The following is a 24,076-nucleotide window of genomic DNA, read 5'->3' on the forward strand; positions in this document are numbered from 1 at the left end:
TGGGACAGGAAACTGGAAGTAAAGATAGGACACTGAGATGAAGTTTTCTACTGTTAAAGATGAAAGAATTACAAATAAGGAAAAAGAAAAAAAAAAATAGCAAGAACCTTGTGGTATTAAGACTAGAATTGGAAAGTTTGGTATGACCTCATGTACAGACACACACACACACACACACACACACACACACACACACAAATGTAGATGTAAACACAGCATGCGTTATCTCCCTGACCCTCAGCCTCCAAGCCCTGTTCACTCTGGAGGCCTGAGAACATGATACAAAGCAGAGAGCACATGGAGTACCTGATCTGGGTTCCTAAGTATTATTCAACAAAATCTGACCTCAAAATGAATGACAGTAACAAATTATAACCTTAGACAGCAAGGAGATCAAACCAGTCAATTCTAAAGGAAATCAACTCTGAATATTCACTGGAAGGACTGATGCAGAAGCTGAAGCTCCAATACTTTGCTCACCTGATGTGAGCTGACTCACTGGAGGAGAACTTGATGCTGTAAAAGGTTGAGGACAAGAGGAGAAGGCAGTGGCAGAGGATGAGATGGTCAGCTATCACCACCAACTCAAAGGACATGAATTTGAGAAAACTCTGGGAGATTCTGAAGGACAGAGGAGCCTGGCTGCTGCAGTCCATGGGGTTGCAAAGAGTCACACAAGACATATCAACTGAACAACAATGACAACAGATTATAAACAGCTGAATAAAACTGGCAACCATTAGTCCACCCTGATATAAATAAATGAATAATTCAAACCATTATGAGGAAGAAGGTATCTACAGGGTCTCAAAGCAACTGCCTTACAAAATGGTCATCAATTATAAAAGGAAAAAGAGAAACTGTACAATTGCAAAGCCTGGCAAATACCACCTTATTCAGCAAATGAGAATGAACATTACCAGTGATGGGACAAACTAGAATTGTATAACACTTGACAGGATGTAGAAAAAAGAACACACGACATTTGCAGTGTCCCTGTCAAAGATATATGATGTAAATCTAATGAGAAGGAAACATCATCAATGCAAAGTGAGCAACAGTCTACAAAACAATTAGCCGATAATCTCTCAAAGCATCAACGTCATGGTAAAGGAAGGAGAAACTTGTCTGGATTGAAAGAGACTAAACAGACCTATGACAACTAAACACATAATGCTGCACTGGATTCCTTTTGCTATAACCTTTTGTTTAAAAACTTCAGAAGGGTCTGAGAACTCCAGGGCAATAACATTTCCTTGACAATTTCCTGATTCTGAAGGCAATATTGGGGTTATGTAAGAAAATGCCCTTGTTCACAAGAAATACACAGACTATTAGAGTGTGATATAGCCTCCTGGTGACAATCATTTTCAAATGGTTCAGTTAAACAGAGGTTTTCTACTGCACTTGCAACAGTTCTGTATGGTCAAGACTGTTTCTAAACAAAGTAAAATAAAATAAATCACGCAAGTATAACACTCAGTACAGTGTCAGGTAAACAATATCGCTATGATTAATAACATGATTGCCACTGTCATGAGGAAGATTAAATACAAATTCTTGCAAGTGCCTCTGTTTATGATTACTATAAAATGTAAGGATAATAATACTTAAGCTTCAATATTGCTTTAAAAAAAAAACCCTGCTTCCTGGAAAAAGATAAACAGAGAGGGCACAGGTGAATTCAGGTGATCCACTTGCTTTCTACCTGATTACTAAGAGATGATTCATGTTCAAGAAGCAAAGAACCAAGAATATAATCAGATGTTTCATGCTACAGCCAAAATCTTGGAAGAGTCCACTGATGCTTGTATAAAACAGTATTACAGAGTGGGATTGCCCAGGGGCCAGCAGATACACAGAATGCTACATTTTAAATAACATGTTCTCCTCACTATCCCTTTTTCCTTACTATTCCTAAACACACCTTATAGACCCAAGGTACTCTTATTTAGCAAGGGGAAACAAAGGGACTGGATCCTGGGAAAATCCATGCTTAATAATTTAAGAATAAAGGCACCTCTTTCACATGGCCACTCTGCAAACTTGTTCTTCCTAGGACTCCACTCACTATTTACTCCTTCCCCTCCTAACTCACTGGTCTGAGGCAGAAAGGTAAGGAAAACTTTTCCAAGAAATGAAAGGTATAGACTCAGAAAAGGTCAAAGCTCTCATGCCCACACATGCACCCATGTGCACACACACGCACCCGTGTGCACACACACACATGCACGCGCACGCACGCACACACATGGCACTGGCCAACAGGTTGAACCTACAGGGGTGAGGGGATGGGAAGATGAGGGAAAGAACAAAAATTCAATAATCCCCACCCCGAGCTACATGGAGAACAAGCTCATTTGCAATAAAAAGCCCAAATCGCTCTCTCAATATTTTTTTTTTCAATTTTGCCTCATAAATTTTTCAATAAAATATTCTGACTGTAGAAACGTATTATTTCACATCAACATCACACACACACTTACTGTAACTGTTGAGTCAGTTTCATCATGATCAATGAAGGAATTTACCATACATTTTTAGCAACTGTATGTTTTCAAAGATTTTATAATATTCCAAGCAGAAGCAAGAATCCCCAGTGCTCAGACTTCTACATGTCAGCAAAATCAATCTCACAGTTAACAATCTACCTGGTAGAAGGCAGACTTCTTAGGAAGTAGCTCATGTTTTGCTTTTGGATTTATTTAACATTTTACAGGGTTTTTAAAAAAGATATTTCTCAATCTTCAAAAGAAAATTTATAATTATTTTTGCAATTTCTGGGAAGCAACTAAAAATCATGACAGTTTACAAAAACTACTACTGCTAGTTTTTGTTTTCTCCATTTTACTAAAGCTGAAAACGGTCCAGGAAGTACAAGCTTTACCAACGGGCACAAAGATGAAGTGGCAGCACAGGTGAGAACCCAGGCTGCCTGGGTCCAAAAGGGGAGATCTTTCCAGGCAGCTGGTCTAACAAAAGGATCAAGCAGTCAGATTAAATGGCCATGGGGTACTAGACAAACAAGCAACAGGGACAGGAAATGGATGGATGGAACTAGGTCTCTATGCCTGGCTCTTCTTCTAAGCAAGAACCAATCCTACTTTAGTTCAACCAAGGATATTGGTGTTTTGGCCAAATACATATACACGGGCTACTTGGTGTTATGTACTAGGACCTCTGAGCTGAAATTTATTGACTTGATTTAAAGTTTCTAACCAGATTTTAGATAAGACCGTTCAAAGAAAATGAGAACATAATGACATTATGTTGCAGGGCATGCTGACTGCAGAAGTAAATTTGGAGTGAAGCTTATCTATGGAGCAGAAGTGAACACTCCCTGAGTGCAGAAACATTAAAACAAACTCCAGTTACTGAAGGTTCCACGTTCTCTCTCATTTGCCAGCCCCTTGTAGTCTGTATTCTACTTAAAGCTAAAAGGACTTCTCTGGTAGCTCAGATGGTAAAGAATCTGCCTGCAACGCAGGAGGCCAGGGTTCAATTCCTGGGTCAGAAAGATCCCCTGGAGAAGGGAATGGCTACCCACTCCAATATTCTTGCCTGGAGAAGTCCATGGTCAGAGGAGCCTGGTGGGCTACAGTCCATGGAGTTGCAAAGAGCCAGACACAACTGAATGACTAATAAGTCTTCACTAAAGCTAGAAACATCTACTCTCGTATTTTTTGCTCAAGTTTAGTTCCTTAAATGTCATGGTTAGCAAGAGCACAATATCACAATCCCTGAGCTAAGATCCTTAGGATTAGAGGATTTTCAGAAGTAAGAACTTCTTGGATTTAGGAGGTTCCATAGTTTATACATCACGTAATACCCCAGCAGTGTCTGAGCAATGATCCCTATCCTATCATATTGGTAATTTGTAGTAAAAGTTGTGCAAAAAGCAAAGTGAACTATATTAGCAGTATAAAAAGTTTCATATTAGTTCAGGCCAACTTTGACCTCAAGGTCAAATGAGTTTTAGCTTCCAACTTAGAAATTTTTTTTGATCTTCAGAGCTTTCAAGAATGTAATAATCAAGTTGGGGGGGGAGTAGCCTATAAAAGGACCTGTGATAAATGTGAGAAGAAGAAAAAAACCTAACATTCAGTGCTGGCTAAGATGCTAAATAAATTACAGAAAATTACATAAATCAACTGTTAACTACTATCAGAAAATTTGCTATGGAAATAACTTCATCTTAGACTTCAGTTTTAGCTGCTCACTTAGAGTTCCCACACTAATTAAAGGGAGGGAAACAGTCATCAAAGTTAGGAGTCACAGGACCATTCTTTAACCTCCGGTGGTCTTACTGATCAGTCAGTGCACCATCTCACAGGATTATTACAACAGTCTGATAATCCTCCCCAGATGACTCGGGGCACTAAGTCAGCACACAACACCTGGCAGACACCATCCCATCCTGGTCCCGCTCATCCAAATGATGGATAACCATACCAGAAACCAGCTCATCACACTGCCCCCTCCCTCAGAAACCTGAAACAAAGGCAGAAACAAAGAGCATGCACCCCGAGCATGCTAAGGACTGGGTTGTGCATAAGCCAGGAAGAGAAGACACACAGTTTTCTAAACTCTGCTAAATAACACACACACTTTTGATGATTTGAGAAACTATGGGACATGTACATCAAACCTAGAACTTCAGAGGGAGAAAGTAGTGTTCATGGTGAAACCAGTGAGCTTGGATCACATTGGCTCACCACTGGAAATATTCACACTCACTTTTTGAGACCTGCCACCAACTTACCACTTACAAGGACACATTAAAGGTTTATTTGATGAACTGCTCAATTCATGCAACAACCCCCAAGCTCTTACACTACACCAAACACAAGCTGGACACAGGGAACAAGAACAGAAATGAACGAATGGGACTAAGGCCAAGCACTAGAGTGATTCAGGATGCAGAGCCTGTAAAAGTGCTGCTACAGGCATGGTTTGGTAGCAAAAAGATATGACCAGGCAGCTAATTAACACATATGTAAAATAAACATTCTGAAACAGAAGGTGCTATTTAAATATTACCGCTGATCACCTTCTCTGTCACTGGAATAGAGCATACTTTTGAAAATGAAAATGAAGCTCAAATTCATCGCTTTGTTTTTTTAAAGGTAAGCAAAAAAGGTGACTATTACCCCATCGTTGTTGTCTAGTATACATATGGAGAGAAAGAATAATATATATGTTCCAACAGAGCTTAATGTAGCCTCTTACAACCACAAAAAAGAATTCGTTGCCTTTTATTGACCCTAGTTGGCTGACCTAAACAGCAACATTCTAAATGTTATCTATCATTTCTCAGCATCTCCCAGAAATAAGTTTTCACTAAAACAACACACACTGTACAATTATACTTAACGTAGTTCTCCCACTAACTTCCTTGAACCAAGCATCTTTCATTTCTTTCTAAATCGCTATACTTACAGATTATGTCTTGACTGTCCTGAGCAAGCACAGACTACCTGGTCATTTAATGACCTTCTCTCTTTTTTTAAAATCCTTAATAAAACACAGAGTCACATGACTGATACAAGATAAATATGAATACATACAGTCTTACAGACATTCTCTCATGGGATGAGTTAAAATTACAGTCTATTAGAGACAAACAACTTCTTCTGTTAAATTATAGTATTTTGACTCTGTTGCTTTTCATTCAAAAAGTAATAATTCTATTTACCAAGATGGCTGAGAAATTGATGTATCCATCTTATACTAGCAGTCTTACTAGAGAGATTTCAGTGAGTGTTCCTGGGGATTTATTAAGGGAAAAAATTACTAATCAACAAACTTCCCACAATGTCCTAGTATTTTCAGTACAGTATAACGGAAGGTTTGACTGAATGTGCATGAGAGTACAGTTCATAATAAGTTCAAAATACAGACCAACGAAACATACATCTTTATCTTGCTCTCCACAAACCCAAATTTCTCACTTTTCCTTTTCTTAACAATGAGTGAGGCAGGGGGGTGGGGCTGGGGGAGCAACCAATAAGCTGCTTTAGATACCACAGACATTACAGCTCTTTTCAAAGAGATTGACTACAGGACTTTGTGTGTGTCTCTCTCTCTTTTCATCTTAGGAGTATATGTCCAGAAGTGCAGACGAACACACACATACACAAGCGAGAGAAGCTAAAGTTCTCAACCTAGGGGCCCATGTGATACACTTACCTTGTCTCAGGGTTGTAGCCTAGTATGTAGAAGAATGAATCCACTCGGGCTTTAAACTCTCTAGCAGCAAATATGTCAGAAAAATGGGAGATGTTACACTTCCCTCTGAAAATAAACAAACAAAAAATGTTAGCAATACCCTCAACTGCTTTGTAAATCAAAATACTGCTGGAAAAGTAGGAGTGAGGGAGATGTAACTCAATCCATAGTACTCCAAGAAAATGCAGAATATGGTGACAAACTCATTAATTATTTTTTCAGAAAAATGGGAGTTTCCCCCCAAAATAAGAAAATGTCCAATAATATATATTTTTTGTTTCATGACTGCTTTTACCTACAACTTTACAACATAACTACTTTTATCTCAGTCTTTTAGTCTTAGAATAAAATTAAACAACAAAGATAAACTAAGGGCAGGATTGGGATAAAAGGATATGGAACATTTGGGGAGAAAATTTAAACCACAGTCATACTACTTTACCAAAAAATCCATCTAAAGTCTTTGTAATCATCAAAGCACAATGGGCCTTTTCCTCCTGCTGCCTTAAGATAAAGAGAATGTGTAACTGAGTATGGAAGAAATTCATTGTCTTGGAAATTAAAACCTGGAGAAATTTTAACTTTTTAAATATATACACATGTTTGAATATACAAATACACACTTCCCAAATTTTCAGGTAACATTAAATGACTACACTGGAAAATACTTTTCCATCAAAATACTACAGTAAAGAGCAGTAAGGCAGGTTCATCTAGTAACATAACATAAGTTAGACCACAATATAGTTGAGAGCTCTACATTACTTAACTTCTAAAGCAGAGTTTCCAGGCACCAAATGTAAATGTCATTTACATCGCACCATGAGGTACCGCCCACCTTCCCATGACACACACCTATGCACACACTGGAGTGTTGGGAAAACTTCCGGGATTCCCAAGAAGGCAGGGAGGTTTTAAGAATTTCAACTCCCTCAGCCATTTAGGCAACTTTAACATCAAGTGGAAGCCAAAGGCTAAGATCAGAGTAGAGAGAATTGGTGGGTCAAAGGTTCATCAACAACATGTGTGAGACACTTCCAGGGATGTGACCTCCCACTGCTTGAGCAGGCATTCCATTCCCACAAAGATCCATGAGCTGGCACATTAACAACAGGCACACACTTGCTACTGGCCAAGGTGTCAGCAAAAGAAACTGAGGGATGTCAACATGGCAGTAGACGTTCATTCACTTCCTGCCAAATCAAAAAGCAATGCCCTCCTTTCCCACAGAGCTTAAGTAACCTGTGACCAAAGCCTCAGTACTGGGCAGAAGACGAGATGATCTCAGACAATCTCCATTTTAGAAATTTAACAAAAGTACTATTGAATTCCTAAAGCTCCTTTGGATACAACTGATTAGAAGACAGCATAGGATTACTGAACACTTAAAATGTGGCTGGTGCAACTGAAGAGAAATGAATTGTAAATTTTACTTAAAATCCTTTGTTGACAGCAGCTTTCCTATAGTTAGCAGCATCCCTGGCCTCTGCCCCAAAGCACCCACATGCGCCATGAATGTGACACCTAAAAACACTGCCAAAATGCTCCCAGGGAAGGACATGGCTGTGCTGTGCTTAGTCGCTCAATTGTGTCTGACTCTTTTCGACCCCATGGACAGTAGCCCACCAGGCTCCTCTGTCCATGGGGATTCTCCAGGCAAGAACACTGGAGTATATTGCCATGACCTCCTCCAGGGGATCTTCCCAACCCAAGGATCAAAACCAGGTCTTCCACATTGCAGGCAGATTCTTTACTGGAGGGCAACACAAATGGTTTAGGGAAAACCCAGATCAGTGAGAAGAGAAGGCTGTCATCTGATAAATGACTATGAAACTGTACTAATGGTGTTTTATCTACCACTATGTCCTTCACCTGTTTCCTGTTTAATTATAGGAAGAGTATGGATTTTCATATGTTAATTTTATATCTTGCTACTCAATTTTTTAGCATATGATATAGTTTAATCATTGATTCTCTGAGGTTTTCCCAAATGCTAACTGTATATGCAAATAAACATAGTTTCACTTCTTCGTCATCCTTTCTTAAGCCTCTAGTGAGGGCTTCCCTAGTAGCTCAGTGGTAAAAAATTCGCCTAACAAGAAGATGAGGGTTTAATACCTGAGGTGGAAAGATCCCCTGGAAGAAGAAATGACAATCCATCCCAGTATGCTTGCTGGAAAAATCCCCTGGACAAAGGAGCCTGGAGAGCCACGGCTCATGGAGTCGCAAAGAATCAGTCCAGACTTGGCGATTAAACAACAAAAGGAAGTCTCCAGCTGCACTGTTCCGCTAATACAATGAAAACGTGGAAGGCAGTGGAAACGGAGGACATCTTCGCCTTCTTCCTGATCTCAATGGAAATGCCTCCCGGGTGTTCCCATTAAACAAGACACTCACTTTAGAATAATTGTATCACAACCATAGTTTTGGGGATAAGCTTTTCTCCTAGATTTATTAACATGGTATATAGTATTAACAGAGTCTCGAGCAGTAAACCTACCTTGCATTCCTGGAATAAATCCCAATTGGTCAAAATGTACTTTTAATAAAATATCAGAATTCTTTAAAGTACTTGATTAATTAGACCTAATGTTTCTCATAAATTTCTGCTTCTGTCATTATTGCTTCCTTCATTGTGCTTTTGTTGTTGTTTTTAAGTTTGTTCACACTAGCCTTGGTACAAAATGTCCATCAACAAAGAAACAGGTAAACAAAGTACTATATATTTTACAATGGGATTATTAGACAACAATACACAGGAAGAGTTACTGATGCACAGCATGTTGTGAAAAATCTCAAAAACTAAAAGTTGTGTAAAAGAAGCCACACACACAAAAATTACATACTGTATTATTCTGTTTATATGAAGTTCTAGAAGAGCATAGAGGAATTTATGGTGGGAGAAATCAGAACAATGGCTGTTTTGGGCGGGAAGTTTAGAGAGAAGAGCTGCTGAAGAGAAATTTCTGGGATGATGGGAACATCTCGTGTCTTGCTTGGGGTCAAACAAATTTGCCAAAATTTATGAAAATGTAAACTTAAATTCTGATTTTTTTTGTATATGTATATGTATGTATGTATATATATATATATATATATATACACACACACACACACACACACACACATATATAAAGTACTGGGAGAAAATAAAGCAAGTGTCATCAGCATAGAGCTGCAGCTGTCCCTGCTAGTTCAGGAGCCTTGAGTACTGGGCAGAGGTGAAGACAGGGCTGACCTAAGCAGGAAGCCCCTCAGCCACTCAGTTGGTTCTAACTGGCTGGCATCCGTTCTGAAGTATGTTTCATATCACCTGGTATTGAAGAGCTTACATTTTAAAGTGTGTGTACATGTGTACCATTTTAAGCACTCAGTATTTTTTCTCTAGCGCTCTCCTTTCTTCATGCTCTAGCTCAGAACAGTACATTATTTGACAGTGTTTGTGAAATGGAGAAGAGAGACTGCTAGGAGAAAATTGCCATCACGCCCACCTTGCTGAAACAGTTGCTTTCACAGCCTCCCCAGTCCTGCATTCCCCATATCTAACGTGATGCTTCTAAAGACAGGGAAGCACCATGTATGAGGGTCCTTCTGTTCAGCAGTAACAAGAGTTTCCTGGAAAAGACTTGCTTGGGAAGTGCTTTGCTGTGATGCACCAAAGGTATGCCCCGGGCACCAGACCATCTAGACAGCCCTGTGGCTAGTGGGAGAGGGCCATCTGAAGGGGATGAAAAAGAAGAGAGAACCTCCTCATACAAGCAGAGAAACAAATGGAAACCCTGGCCAGAAATTCATTCCCTCAAACTATACCCAGAATTGAGCAAGTCTTCATACACCCAGACATGCAAACCTCAGAGAAACTCATGAAGAGAGAGGTACACAAGCTTATACAGACAGCTCAGAGTAGCATGTTTGTTTACAGCTATCACTGCCACTCTTAACCAAAAATGAGGGGGAAAAACATTGGGACAGAGGGAGTGTCATGTTTGTTGCACAGGCATAGAATTTTTTTTCATTTTTAGGTTTCTTTTCCGTTTCTAGTTCTTCCATTTCCATTGCCTTCCGTTATGGGTTATATGAAGGTTTTTTAGATTCCATCTTGATACAGTGTTCTGAGCGTATTGCTCTATATAGTAGTTTTACAGTCAGTTCAGTCGCTCAGTATGTCTGACTCTTTGCAACCCCATGGACTGCAGCACACCAGTATTCCCTGTCTACCACCAACTCCCAGAACTTCCTCAAACTCATGTCCATTGAGTTGGTGATGCCATCCAACCATCTCATCCTCTTGTCATCCCATTCTCCTCCTGCCTTCAATCTTTCCCAGCATCAGGGTCTTTTCCAATGAGTCAGTTCTTTGTATCAGGTGGCCAAAGTACTGGAGTTTCAGCTTCAGTGTCAGTCCTTCCAAAATTCAGGGCTGATTTCTTTAGGATGGACTGGTTTGATCTCACTGCTGTATAAGGGACTCTAAAGAGACTTCTCCAACACCACAGTTCAAAAGCATCAATTCTTCAGTGCTCAGCTTTCTTTATGGTCCAACTCTCACATCCATATACGACTACTGGAAAAAACACAGCTTTGACTGGACGGACCTTTGTCAGCAAAGTAACGTCTCTGCTTTTTAATATGCTGTTTAGGTTGGTCATAGCTTTTCTTCCAAGGAGCAAGTGTCTTTTAGTTTCATAGCTGCAGTTACCATGTGCGGTGATTTTGAAGTCCAAGAGAATAAAGTCTGTCACTGTTTCCATTGTTTCCCCATCTATTTCCCATGAAGTGATGGGACCAGATGCCATGATCTTCGTTTTTTGAATGTTGAGTTTTAGCCCAGCTTTTCACTCTGTTCTTTCACTTTCATCAACAGGCTCTTTAGTTCTTCTTCGCTTTCTGCCATAAGGGTGGTGTCATCTGAGTATCTGAGGTTATTGATATTTCTCCCGGCAATCTTGATTCCAGCTTGTGCTTCATCCAGCCTGGCATTTCGCATGATGTACTCTACATATAAGTTAAATAAGCAGGGTGACAATATACAGCCTTGATGTATTCCTTTTCCGATTTGGAACAAGTCTATTGTTCCATGTCCAGTTCTAACTGTTGTTTCTTGACCTGCATACAGACTTCTCAAGAGGCAGGTAAGGTGGTCTGGTATTCCAAGCTCTTTGAAGAATTTTCCACAGTTTGTTGCAATCCACACAGTCAAAGGCTTTGGCGTAGTCAATAAAGCAGAAGTCGATGTCTTTCTGGAACTCTCTTGTTTTTTCTATGATCCAATGGATGTTGGCAACTTGATCTCTGGTTTCTCTGCCTTTTCTAAATCCTGGTTGAACATCTGGAAGTTCACAGTTCACGTTCTGTTGAACCATGGTTCAAGAGTTTTAGTGGTTGCTTTAAATACAACAATATACAACATTACTGCCACTAAATCCTCTCTGCCTCACTACTTTTAAAATTTAATTGTCTTAAGTGTTTAAGAAACATTCTTAAATACTCCTCAAAGACACAAAAGTAAACACAAACAAATGGGAAAATATTCCCTATTCATGGATAGGAAAATTCAGCATGGCATTTTCCCAAACTTTTAAAACATACTATAAAGGCTCTATGGGCTTCCCCTGTGGCTGAGTGGTAAAGGATCCACCTGCAGTGCAGGTGACACAGGAGATACCGGTTCAATCCCTCAGTTGGGAAGATCCCCCAGAGAGGGTCATGGCAACCCACACCAGAATTCTTGCTGGGAGAATCCCAGGGACAGAGGAGCCTGGCGGGGTGTGGTCCATGGGCTGCAAAGAGTTAGACATGACTGAGCCCACACATAAAGCCTCTATAAGAGTATAGCACCAGCACATAAACAGACAATAGGAAACAGAACAACAAGCCCAGAATACATACTGGAAATAAAGCGGGCATCTCAAACCACTGAGGTAAAGACAGTAAACGGTACTGAGTGGGTCAGTCAGCTAGAATGCCTCTATAAAACGTGGGGTAAGGGGGCTTCCCTGGTGGTCCACAGGTGAAGATTCTGCCTTCCAGTGCAGTGAATGCAGGTTCAATCTCTGCATAGGGAACTATGATGCCATCTGCCACAGGGCAACCAAGCCCTTGAACTGCAACTAGAGAAGCAACAAAGACCTGACACAGCTGCCCCACCCCACCCCCTCAAAAAAAGAAAAAATGGTGTAAGTAAGTACTTTCTAACTATGACTCAAAGTCCTGAGGGAATGAAAGAAAAGACTGGTAAGTCTGGCTAAACAGAAATAAGCTTTGCATAATTTTTAAAATGATAAAATTAAAAGAAATCTGACAGAAGTAGGAGAAAATATCTGCAACAGGCATATTAAGAACTTTTAGAAAGGGAGAGACAAAGATAAAAACCCACAGAAAAGACATGAACAGATAATTGATAGAAATATAGACAAAAATATCCTTCAGAAATGAAAAAATGCTCAAACTCACTCACTGTTAGCAAAGTAAAGTAGAACAATACTGAGATACTATTTCTCATCTATCAATCAGGCAGGCAAAAGTTTTTTAAAATAACACATTCTCTTGGGAAACAGAAAGCCTTAGACATTGTTGGAGGAAATGCAATCAGTATATGCTCTCAGGGCAGGAAACATACATACATAAACTTTTCAATTCAGCAACCCCTTTCCTAGGAACCCACCCTGAAGATACTCATCCAATAATAAGGAATCACATATGCACAAGGATACTCACTGCCACATCATTTATAATTGAAACATCTTGGAAACCTACATGCCTACACATAAGAGAGCAGGTGAATGAACCAGAGCACAGCCACACAGTGGAATGCTACATAGCTGTGAAAAAGAGTGAGCTGAATGAACTGCCATGGAGCAATTTCTAGAACCACAAAATGAAAAAAAGCAAAGTACAAAAGAGTATGCTATCCTTCACGTAAGAAAGAAGAAGGTTCAAGAAATTAGACATGTACTTGCTCATTTGTGAAAACAAAATACAAAAAGAATAAACTAAGAAGTAAAGGGATCGGTTATCTGTACCAGGTAGGTAGGCAAGAGGAGGGAAGAAATGGGGAATGGGAACATGGCAGTGGGGCTCAAGACTGGATCTTCTTACAGCTCTGAACCCTGGAGCCACAGCAACAGTCCACAAACCCTCCTTCACCCAAAACTAAACAGCTCAAATCAATGAAGAGGAACCAAAGCTGGAATGAAAGTCTAACAAAGGTGAACCTAGCTATACTATAAATAAATAATAATACAAGCACACCTAGGGAGCTATGAAAAACAGAATTGACCTGAATAATTTGAGAAAACAGGCTCTTGTCCATAATATACACTATGTGAAAAAGTGTGTTAGTCGCTCAGACATGTCCGACTCTTTGTGTGACCCCAGGGACTGTACATAAGACTAAAGACTAAGATGCAGTCAATAAATGTGTTTCTCACAGGTGCATGGATAACAAATTCTGAAACTAAGTGTATCAAAGAATTGGATAAAAATAAGCAAATATAAATATATTAAAAAAAAAAAAAAAAAGAGCTGAGTGTTTCACTGTTGAAGAAAGAAGTTACCGGTAAAGGGGAGGAGAGGAACTTCCCTGGTTTAGATTCTGCTTTCATTTCAGGGGGCATGGGTTAGATCCCTGGTTGGGGAACAAAGGTCACACATGCAGTGAGCAATGGCAAAAATAAAACGAAAAAAGAAAAGGGGAGGGTACAAGAAATCTTGTGGTGCTAGTCAGACCACCCCCTCTGCTCTGGGCCACATGAAGATACAGGGAGAAGCCAGCAGTCTGCACACCAGAACCAGGTCCTCACCAGAACTCAAACACAAGGGCAGCCTCATACACAAACAAACACACCTGGAACCTCTAGCCTCCAAAACTCTGAGAATGAAATTCGTGTTGTTTATAAGCCACCCAGTCTGTGGTCTTTTGTTTCTAGCAAACCAAAGGAAGTAAGGCAACCATGAAAATCAAATAAGGTCTTTGGTTCAATGGCATTATTCCAATGCTATTTCTTGGTTCTGATAACTATACTATAATTACGTAAGATGCTAACACAAATGAAGACTGGGAGAGAGATACATGGAAATTCAGTATTTGTAACTTTTGTGTCCAAAAGTAGCTCCAAACAATAGAATTTTTAAAAGACTATGACGTGTTGTTCAACGGCAGAGACAGCACACTATTCAGTGAGGTGTTCCCAGCACCTACAGAGCCCTATGAGTAGCTCAACAATGTGTTAAATGATGGATGAATAAAGAAATAAATGGCTGACAAGTTATGGTATCTAATGAAGTTCTAAGCATATACAGACAGAACAATAAAAACAATAAAAATGCTGTAGGTCAGAGTCATTTCACATACAAAAAGAACTGTGAACTGAAGCTGGAAAATGAGTCGTAAGTTGCAACACTAAGAGCTCTGAGGTTTCGTGAGAGCCTTGAGGGAACTTGCAGGAGCTAAAGGAACTTTGTAAATTCTAAGGAAGAGCTGAGAAACTGTACCACAATGTCATTAATCTGTTTCGGTCACTACACACATGTGAATCTAGCTGCCCATAACAAAGTAAGCAGGTAATTTGATTTGGGATGAAAAGGGGCCAATCAGAAGCCCAAAAGATGTAGTTTAAGGTTTCTTGGCCCAGGGCTTCCAGAAAGTTCACTCTAAAACATATTCCGATGACACTGAATTCCTAGGTTAGATGACATCTTGTAACCTGACCTACCTTGGATATTTCTTCCCCGATAGAACACAGATAATCAGAAGGCTGGAAAAGAGCTCTCAAGCTGATGAGACAGCTGTGACCTCCTGTCTGCCCTCCTCTACCAATACTTGAGAATCATCTGTTACAAGTGACCTGAAATGTTGTCTAGGTCACATGTTCATAATCCAATCACAAAACAATCACTCTTGATCCTTTGATGTCAATTAAATATTATCCTTAGGGCAAAAAAAAAAAACCTCTAACAGCAAACAAACTGCAAGCTACACTTTTTTATTTAGCTTGATCTAGCTAATCTGCTGATTCTCAGAACATCTGGAGATGGCTCCTGGGGCTGAACACTTCTCTCTATGCCCAAAGTAGTCTGAGAATCCACTCAAGTCATCCCAGAGGCCACAGAGAAATGAAGTAACTGTACCACCAAGAACTCAACACAGAACTATACTTCATTTCACTTTTTATTTTCTTCCCTTTATGCCTTTAAGAACCCAATTCAGATTCATGAGCACTACTCAGGGTACTGAGTATGAGATACTCTGCAAGAGACTTCTTCATGCTCTGTACCTTATTGGATATAGAACCAGTTCAGTGTTCTGTCACTTAATCATATGACTTTTTTTTTAAGTTTGTTAAAAAGAAGGCACTAAGGTTAACAATTGTGACCTTCGTCATGAAACCAGGGAGCAGAGCCAGGATTCCAGCTGAAGTCTCCAAATTTCCATCTGGATCTTTTCCTATTGCACCAGTGTCAGCCAAAAATACATACCTGGGAGTAAGGAGAACTCAAAAAGACTCTACTCACGATACTAACATAGTATTACTACCTGGTTATTGATCAACGTAAAGAAGAAAAGAAAATAAACAGTTGTACAAATTTAGCTTCAAAGGTAAGAATGGGGGGTAGCCAAGGCAAGAATTCAAAAACATCAGCACAGCAATAATGCTGGACCTCAACTCAGAGTTCTATTACAGTGAAGATCCCACTGTCTCTTCTGGGAATAAATCCGGTTGGTGGCGGGCATGGGGGGAATGCTACAGGCTCCATTTACACAGAGAGGCTGCCTAGGAGTTCTGTTTTCCTTTTGATTTGTGATGGTGAAAGGACAAAGCTCTCTGGGCCTTTACAGCCCAACCCCAGCACCAGCTTGAAAGAGAAGGTTATACATTGGTTTCCTCCTGAGTGAATGGAAGGGCCAGAGCCCCCTCAGAGGCTCTGTGAGCCCAAAGAATCCACTCAACTGAGCACTTTGATCTCTGAGAAGAATAGTGCTAAGTAAGCACTTTCACTCTTTTTCTTTCTTTTTTATCCTCCATGGTTTTTTTCAGTACATTCATTTGATCCTCTTTCATGTGCCTATGGACTATTTTATTTGTCCTCTTTCAAAATTGAAGTTTATTTTTGGCAGTACCACTTCTTACCTGTGAAGAATGAAAAAAATTCTTTCCATGGACAAACGGTGAACAAAGAATTGGAATTAAAAAAATGAAAGCCTACCCCCCACCCTCATACTTTAAAATTAAAGTAATCTAGCTTTAGTGAAGAGAAAAGGAATAGAGACTCCTGGGGGGCGCTGCTCTTCAACTCTGCTTTCATCAGAGACGATCCTACGGCGAGCACTCTGCCACTGCAAACCAGGATTATTAAGCAAAAGCAAGAACCCCCAGATGAGCCCCAGATGCAGACAAATGTCAACACACCCACAAGGGTTATAGAGCAGCTACTAGACCAGATCACCAGTAACCATGTGGTGATGCTCACATTCACCTGGTGTCCTTGGGGAAAAAACCCAACTGTCCAGTCACCCAAGAGATGCTCTGTTTGAAGCATACAAAAATCAAATTTAAGATGACAGTTTTATAAAACCACCTCATGACCTCTTTAAAGGAAAATGCCACATGAGAAAAAAAGCTAATCAATAAGGGTTCTAGTCACACACACAGTGAAAAGGAGATAAAGAATCACCACAATAGCACCCCAGCTCTTCGGTGGCCACTGAAGAGACAATGACATATACAATTATAGAAGATACTGATTATAAAGTGAGTCAAAGTTCATTCATCTGGGTCCACCTAGAATTATATGAAACAACTGGTTCTTCGAAAAATGCTAAAATAGTATAAAGTGACCCTACAGATCTGACTCTCAGTCTCTGATAAATTTTCAAATAAATTCACTGTAAGCAAATATATAAAAATCCATTGAATAACCAGAGTCACTTATGTCACGTATTTATTTGTCTTAACTTAAACTCGAAATTGATTACAAATCATTCACCTCAATCAATGAAATAAGATATGGGGGGTGGGGGGGGAGCATGCAAAACAGGTAAGAAATTATCCCAGGATCAATCCACTTGTTTTGGCTAACAATTCAATGGTTCCATCAATCTGTCCAACCTTCCATTAATTCACTTTGTTCAGCGTGCAAGTTTAAGATTGGAAAACCACCCCCAAGAAGACATGAAAAGCTTGGGGGAATTTTGAAAGAAATTTATAAAACACTACAGGAATTCTCCAAATGTATCTCAAGTTCTGTAAGAAGCCAAATCTAACCACATACACGCCTTTCCTTACAGCAGGGGCTGGCAGACTATGGTCTGCAATCCAAAGCTGGTCTACCACCTGCTCTTGTACAGCCTGAGAACTAAGAATGGTTTTTCCATTTTTAAATGGCTACAAATTAAATCAGAGAAGACTTGCATCTCCTGACATGTGGAATTAAATGAAATTCAGATTTCAGTGTTCTCAAGTAAAGTTTTATTGGCACACAGCCATCTCACTTATTTACATGTTGCCTCTGGCTTTTGCACTACGATGGCTGAGCTGAGTAGCTGCAATTAGAGACCATGAAAGACTAACTGACCAAAAAAGTTTACCCAAACCTGCCCTGTATTAAAAGTTGCTACACTTCTCCTTGAAATAACTGGCCTGAGCTACTCAGCTTTACACAAGAGGCTCCAGATGGTTCTGCTGAATACCATCTGAGCAATATAATAGAGAAATCACTCTATCTCATTGTACCTAAATGCCAGCAAATTCCTATGATTTGTTTTTAAAATGTATTCTTCAACAAAGAAAGTGATTCTTTCACCATTTTTGTTATTTCCAATGGAGGAAAAGGTAAAATAAAATCTCTTGTCTTATTCCTTTGCCAATTAAGAAGCCCCAAGTCTTCCTCTTATTAACAAAATATACCAGAATAAATAGGTATCTTTTTCTTGAAAGGGACAGAAAATACCAAAGGGTATGAAGCAGAAGCTCATGGTCACTTTTTTGGCATTATTACTGAAGACATTAAGACTAGCAGCAACGTTATCTCAGAATAAAATCTTCAATATGCTTTCCCCATTCCCAAGTAACGGGCTTCCCAGCTGTCACAGCGGTAAAGAATCTGCCTGCCAAAATGCAGGAGACACAAGAGATGTGGGTTCGATCCCTGGATGGAGAAGATGCCCCGGAGGAGGAAATGGCAACCCATTCCAGTATTCTTTCCTGGATAATTCCATGGACAGAGGAACCTGGCAGGCTACAGTCCATGGGATCGCACCAAGTTGGACACAAGTGAGCGACTGACACTTTTCTAGTGGCAGAGACTGAATCTTCAGGCAATAATCTATATAATAATGTCATGACCAACTCTTTGTGACCCCATGGACTGTAGCCCACCAGGCTCCTCTGTCCATGGGATTCTCCAGGCAAGCATACTGAAGTGGGTAGCCATTTCCTTCTCCAGGTGATCTTCCCAACCCAGGTATTAAACATGGGTGTCCTGCATTGCAGGCAGATTCTTCACCGTTTGAGCCACCAGGGAAGCCCAATCTGTGTAACACCTCACCCTAAGTAATTCAGCAATAAATTTTCAAGGAAATAACATACATAACTACAGGGGGTGGGGGAGGAAGAAAGGAAGGGAAAAAATATAGATTTTCCCTCCACCCAGATTAGTGAAGACAGAGGCCACCTCTGAGACCCCAACAATCCACAAAGTTCACGCTGAGCGCCAGCTTGCTGAGACCACAGGCAGAGTGTGACTGGTATTACAATATCAGATGAGATCCAGACAGTTCAGACTCTCTACCTGCATGCTTGATGACTTCTCCTCCACGCATGTGGGGCGCTTACCTGAGGGCGGCAGCGTGGTAAGTGTCAACATAATCAGAAATGAAGAGCTCTCGGTTCTTGATAACAGGGTCTGTTATGACAAGTTCTCTTCCAGAGTCTGTCCAAAAAAGAAAACAAGAAAAAATTAATTAGGAGAATATTATAACTGAGTTTCCCAAAATAGGAAAAGTCTACAAAATTTTTCTTTCAGGTTCAACTTCTACTATAAAAAGCACCATAAATAACCAGTCCTGATCAGCAAGACCAAGAAGAGGAATAACATACAGCAGGAATAACAGGAAAAAGTACCCTGCCGCCATGTGTTTTCGCCCTTTAGCAAGTCCCCACCATCTGCTGCGATGCTTAAGCACAAAATGAAAGAAGAGAGAAGAAACAACTATCATACTTGAGCAACGTGCTAACCACTAAAAAAAAAAAAAAGGTACTGATCTTGTGCATCTTATACTTTACTGCTGAACTATTTTTAAAAAAGAACCATCATTTAATGGCTTCAACAGAACTTTTAGTAGTTTCAAAAAAAGAACAAATGGTAAAACATAGAAGACTATTATTCTTCAAAGCGGTTTGCACATTATTGCACTCACAGGCTTGACTCGTAATGTGAACTTAATCAAAAAAAAAAAAAAAAAAAGGAAAAGAAAACTGCTTTTGATTACTGGTTTGTTGACTCAAAACTCATCTCCCAAATCAGTGTGAAGGAGTGAGACAACCACAGATACAAGGGCAAGAGAGCTGGACCCCTGCCCTGGGGCCTCCACTCAGAAGACAGGAAGTCTCAGCAACTCTCTCAGCTTCTCTAAGCCCTGATTTCCTCATTTGGAAGTGGGGAGTGACAACCCCTAAAGCATATAAATAATGGGTAACAAATGTCAATCAGCTAGAATGAGGCCTAGCACCTTTCAAAACAAGAAGTCAATGAAAAGAAGCTATTATACATCTGAACAAATGGAATGTACATTTATGTAAGGTACATTCATATGTACACTACATGTGAATATACTACATATGTACATTCATACGCCAATAAAGTTATTGGGTAGAAACTACAATGCAAGTGGGAGGAAAAAATAAAAGATGCTCTGAACTACCTTCCTACTGTTCTAAAAGTCAATACTCAAACTAAATTTCAAAATACTCAGGAAAGCTTTGTTTTGAAAACTGAAGTTCACAATCCTGAATTCAGAGAAGTTCAACAATACAGTTATTTAAAATAAACAAAATGCAATTCTATAGGATTTTAAGTATCATTAGTTCAACATTAGGTGAGAAAAACAAATAAGAAGACGAAGCTACTTCTATTTCTGAAATTGTGTCTTTACTCCAAGGAGAAGATGCTACCTGCACATGATCAGTTTGCTTCTCTTTTAAGGCAGAAACAGTAAAAGAATCCAACAAAAAAGTGAACACTCCAGTAAAGTCTTTATTCATAAAATGCTTTTTTCAGTGAAAATTCTGGACAGTGGTTATCTCCACTTAATGAATGTTTTTAGAAAGAACTTTGCCCAAAGCTAAGAAAGTGTAAGGATCAAACCAGAAGGAGATATTTACCGTTTTCATTATGTCGATCCTGAACCAAATGCTGGTACACAGAATCTGGGACTTCAGACTGACGGTAGTACCATTTGACGTTCATGAGTAGATGGTCCCTCTTACTCTGAAAAGGAAAATCTAACAGCATTAGGAACAGGACTGCAGGCGCCCACAGGCGCATACCATACCCATGATCAAAAGCCCCTGACAACCGGCGGACAGGCAGAGGAGGGGACACACAATTACTACCAGCACCACAAAAATATGGACAAGTTAATCATGAGGTCAATTTTTACATTTTGAAAAACCCCAGCCAAAATACCCTTATGACTCTATCACTCAAAGTAACTTATTTCAGGAAACAAAGAAAACCAAACCTGAATCTATACATCTCCCCAGTTTAACTAACTAATTCATTCAGTGTTATATTTTTTTTATTTAACACTAACTACATTTAGCAGTACTACATGAATACATACTTTTTCTATCTTAAGATTTAATTGCTTTGCAAATATTTATAAACTGTTTTCAGCACACTGTCAAGGCCATTAGGGCAATAAATCAGAAAGAATTTATCCAGCAAGACCTAACACATCTCTTCAAGGACTGCCAATCACCCAGACTGAATTATATCCTCCCTCCCTTTTTCTGTCATTCATTGCTCTATTGCAATGAACATTGCAAACTATCACTGGTGAGGAAGATACTATGAGTCCATGGAGGGGAGATCCTGTCTCATTTATCTTGGAATGTCCTGAGAACAGAACACCTTAGACATAAATATTTATGAATAAGGAAGAGTCCAATGATTATCAGGGTCCTAGAGATGTGTGTGGCATACTTAACCATGTTATCCCTGAAAGTTAGCTTGTTCCTAGTTCATTCAAAGAGTAAAGGACCAAATACTGTCTCTTTCCATTTGAAGGCTGTGGAGTGCCTGAGGGGACCACCTCCGTGCACCTGGCCGAGAAGCATCTCAGCATGGCAGTGCACTACGGCTTCCAGGGCCTCAGAAAACACTTCTCCAAACCAGCTGAGGGCCGTAACAGACCTCCCCAAGGCGAGTGCAACGCCAGTCCTCTCAGCAGTCTCTACCTTCTCATCCCAAGTCCACGGTCAGAAATGAATGAGAGCTAAAAATCGAGAAACATTTCATGTTTATAAAAGAGATGGCCAAAGCCTAAAGTATGTCAGAGGAGATTTCTCTAATGAAGTCAGATCCTTCAGGTTTAATAAATGAGAAGATATGAACTCTTCACTAAAAGGCCAGGATGACTCTAAACTATTTTTGCTAAAACACCTAAGCCATTTGAAGAACCAGAAAGAAAAAAGAAAACAACTGCCAAAAGTCTTGACTGAACTCAAATGTGAAGAACCACTGTTCCAAAGTAAATACCATACACACTAAGATTCTTACTTTCGCAATTAACTGTGTCAAATACAGGGCATCATTACTGGTTTGAGTAGAAGAGATTGCATACAAAGAATAATCCTACATAACGGGTACTTTTTTAGTTTTTATCCATTTTGCACTTTTATATTCTATACTATTTATACTGCAGGTGGGAAAAGGAGGACAAATCAGTAGGCTGCATGAAAAGAATACATGTTACATATAATATAGGAGTTTATATATAGACAGGAGTTTATAGACAGGACCAATTACTTCCAGCAAGAGATTATGGAGGAAGCAACATCTGACCTGGGGGAAAATGGGAAACATTTCAATGAATTTTTTTCTAGGCAAAGGAGGAGATCTAAGAAAGACACAAAGATAGAGAAAGCACAAGACATATATAAGACACACACACGTGGTCCACCTGCCTTCAGCACAGGAAAGCATTCTGTGTGACACTGAGGAACCTGAATCTCACAGGAGTTTGGCCTTCAGTAGCTTCTAACAAATGGGGTCTTCTATCCGCACTGCTGACCAAAGCCAAAACACTGGACCGTGGGAGAGCAGTGGGACGGCTGTGGTTTCTTCCTGAGGCAGGGTGATGAAGAACAAGACCAAGACGAGAACAGGCACCAGGGACAGAAGGAGACACACCAGGGGAGGACGGATTGAGACTGGGAGGCAGTTCTCAGGGATAAACCCACTTAAGTAAACACACTGTCCACTACAGGGTTTCTCAAGCTAGAAACCATGGACATTGGACCCAGATGAGCCTGTTGCACAGCCTGCCTGGCACCCTGTTAGATGTGAGGCAGCATCCTTGGGCTTCCAGCCACCGCCAACAGCACCTCTCTCTCCTCACTGTGACAACCACAACGTCTTCAAACACCGAATGTCTCCTTCCCGTACAAAATACTCCTGGTTGAAAACCAATGGTCTAATGTCTTTCCTTTTCAAGGAAAGCTAAAGCATAATGGTAGGACTAAACCCTGGTTCAAGCACTGCTGTGCTGGGAACATGGACTACAGGGAGGCGAAGGAATGTCTGTCATGGTTCAAATCCCCACTCCATCACTTCCCTGTCCATGACTCTGAGCAATTACTAAGATTCTCTTCATCTACCCTTTTCTGTAAAACAGGATTATGGAAAACTACATAAAAGGACACATAAAAACACTGCAGCTGAGCAGGTACCCAAAGAGTACTGTTTCCTCTGATAGTAGGTGACTCCAACCAGCGCTTCACAGAAAATGTCAAGAACTTTGCTGACAATTGTCAGAGTGATGTCTTCTCCAGAATATGGATTCTTCCAGGAGATGACAGTGATGTCTACCCACTCAGCTACTAACAGATGCCTCAATACTCACAGAAATAATTATCCGATAGAGCACAAAGGAATTCAGATCAACTAGCGATTCTAGTAACACTATTCTAAACTTTATACTTTTATGCATTTCTGCAACACATCTAAGATCTATGAATACAAAAACCAAAGATACCACAAAAAAAGAAATTTACAGGCCAATATCTTTGATGAATATAGACACAAAAATTCTCAACAAAATATTAGCCAACCGAATCCAACAACACGTAAGAAAGATCATACACCACGACCAAGTGTGATTCATCTCAGGTTCACAAGAATGGTTCAACATACACAAATCAATCAACGTGACACAACCACATCAACAAAAGACAAAAACCACATGATCATCTTAACAGATGCAATAAAAAATATAAGGTATTTGAAAATGTGAAGGCAACGGAAATAACTTTTTAAAAGTATTAATAATGCCTCCTTTGGCATTCAGACAAATGTCTGATTGTCTGATTGGCAATCAGACAATGCCTCTTTTTCAGAACCAAGCCAGTGATGCTGGTGATGCTCTGAGGTATAATATATGTATTATCTTCTGACCCAGCCACATTTAATGACTCTGCCCACACAGAATTACCACTCTGGTCTGTTTGCACTTGGATTTACTACTCCTATTATCAGCCTTTACAAAGGGAACTGAAAGCCTACTGGATTTCCCAGTGCAATACTACCTGACAACCAGGGAGTGGCGGCATTGTGCTACCAAAGCCTC

At 40.0% G+C, this 24,076-nt stretch overlaps 1 protein-coding gene across 27 annotated transcripts in view; it reads right to left on the minus strand.

Annotated features, from left to right (window-relative positions):
- The window catches only part of RERE (arginine-glutamic acid dipeptide repeats), a 408,969-nt gene that overhangs the window by 150,685 nt on the left and 234,208 nt on the right, over positions 1–24,076 (minus strand). For 26 of the 27 annotated variants that reach the window (XM_081490478.1, XM_081490468.1, XM_081490475.1 and 23 more), the window contains 3 exons: positions 20,610–20,715; positions 19,062–19,158; positions 6,190–6,294 (listed from right to left, as the gene is read on the minus strand). In XM_081490478.1, coding sequence (XP_081346604.1) covers positions 6,190–6,294; positions 19,062–19,158; positions 20,610–20,715 — 308 coding nt within the window. Of the gene's footprint in view, positions 1–6,189; positions 6,295–19,061; positions 19,159–20,609; positions 20,716–23,941; positions 23,989–24,076 lie in introns of those variants that run through there. The other variant, XM_081490494.1, reaches the window with a different exon arrangement.

Source organism: Giraffa tippelskirchi, chromosome 5, assembly GCF_054371585.1.
Source record: "Giraffa tippelskirchi isolate mGirTip1 chromosome 5, T2T-mGirTip1v1.2.pri, whole genome shotgun sequence".
Classification (NCBI taxonomy): domain Eukaryota; kingdom Metazoa; phylum Chordata; class Mammalia; order Artiodactyla; family Giraffidae; genus Giraffa; species Giraffa tippelskirchi.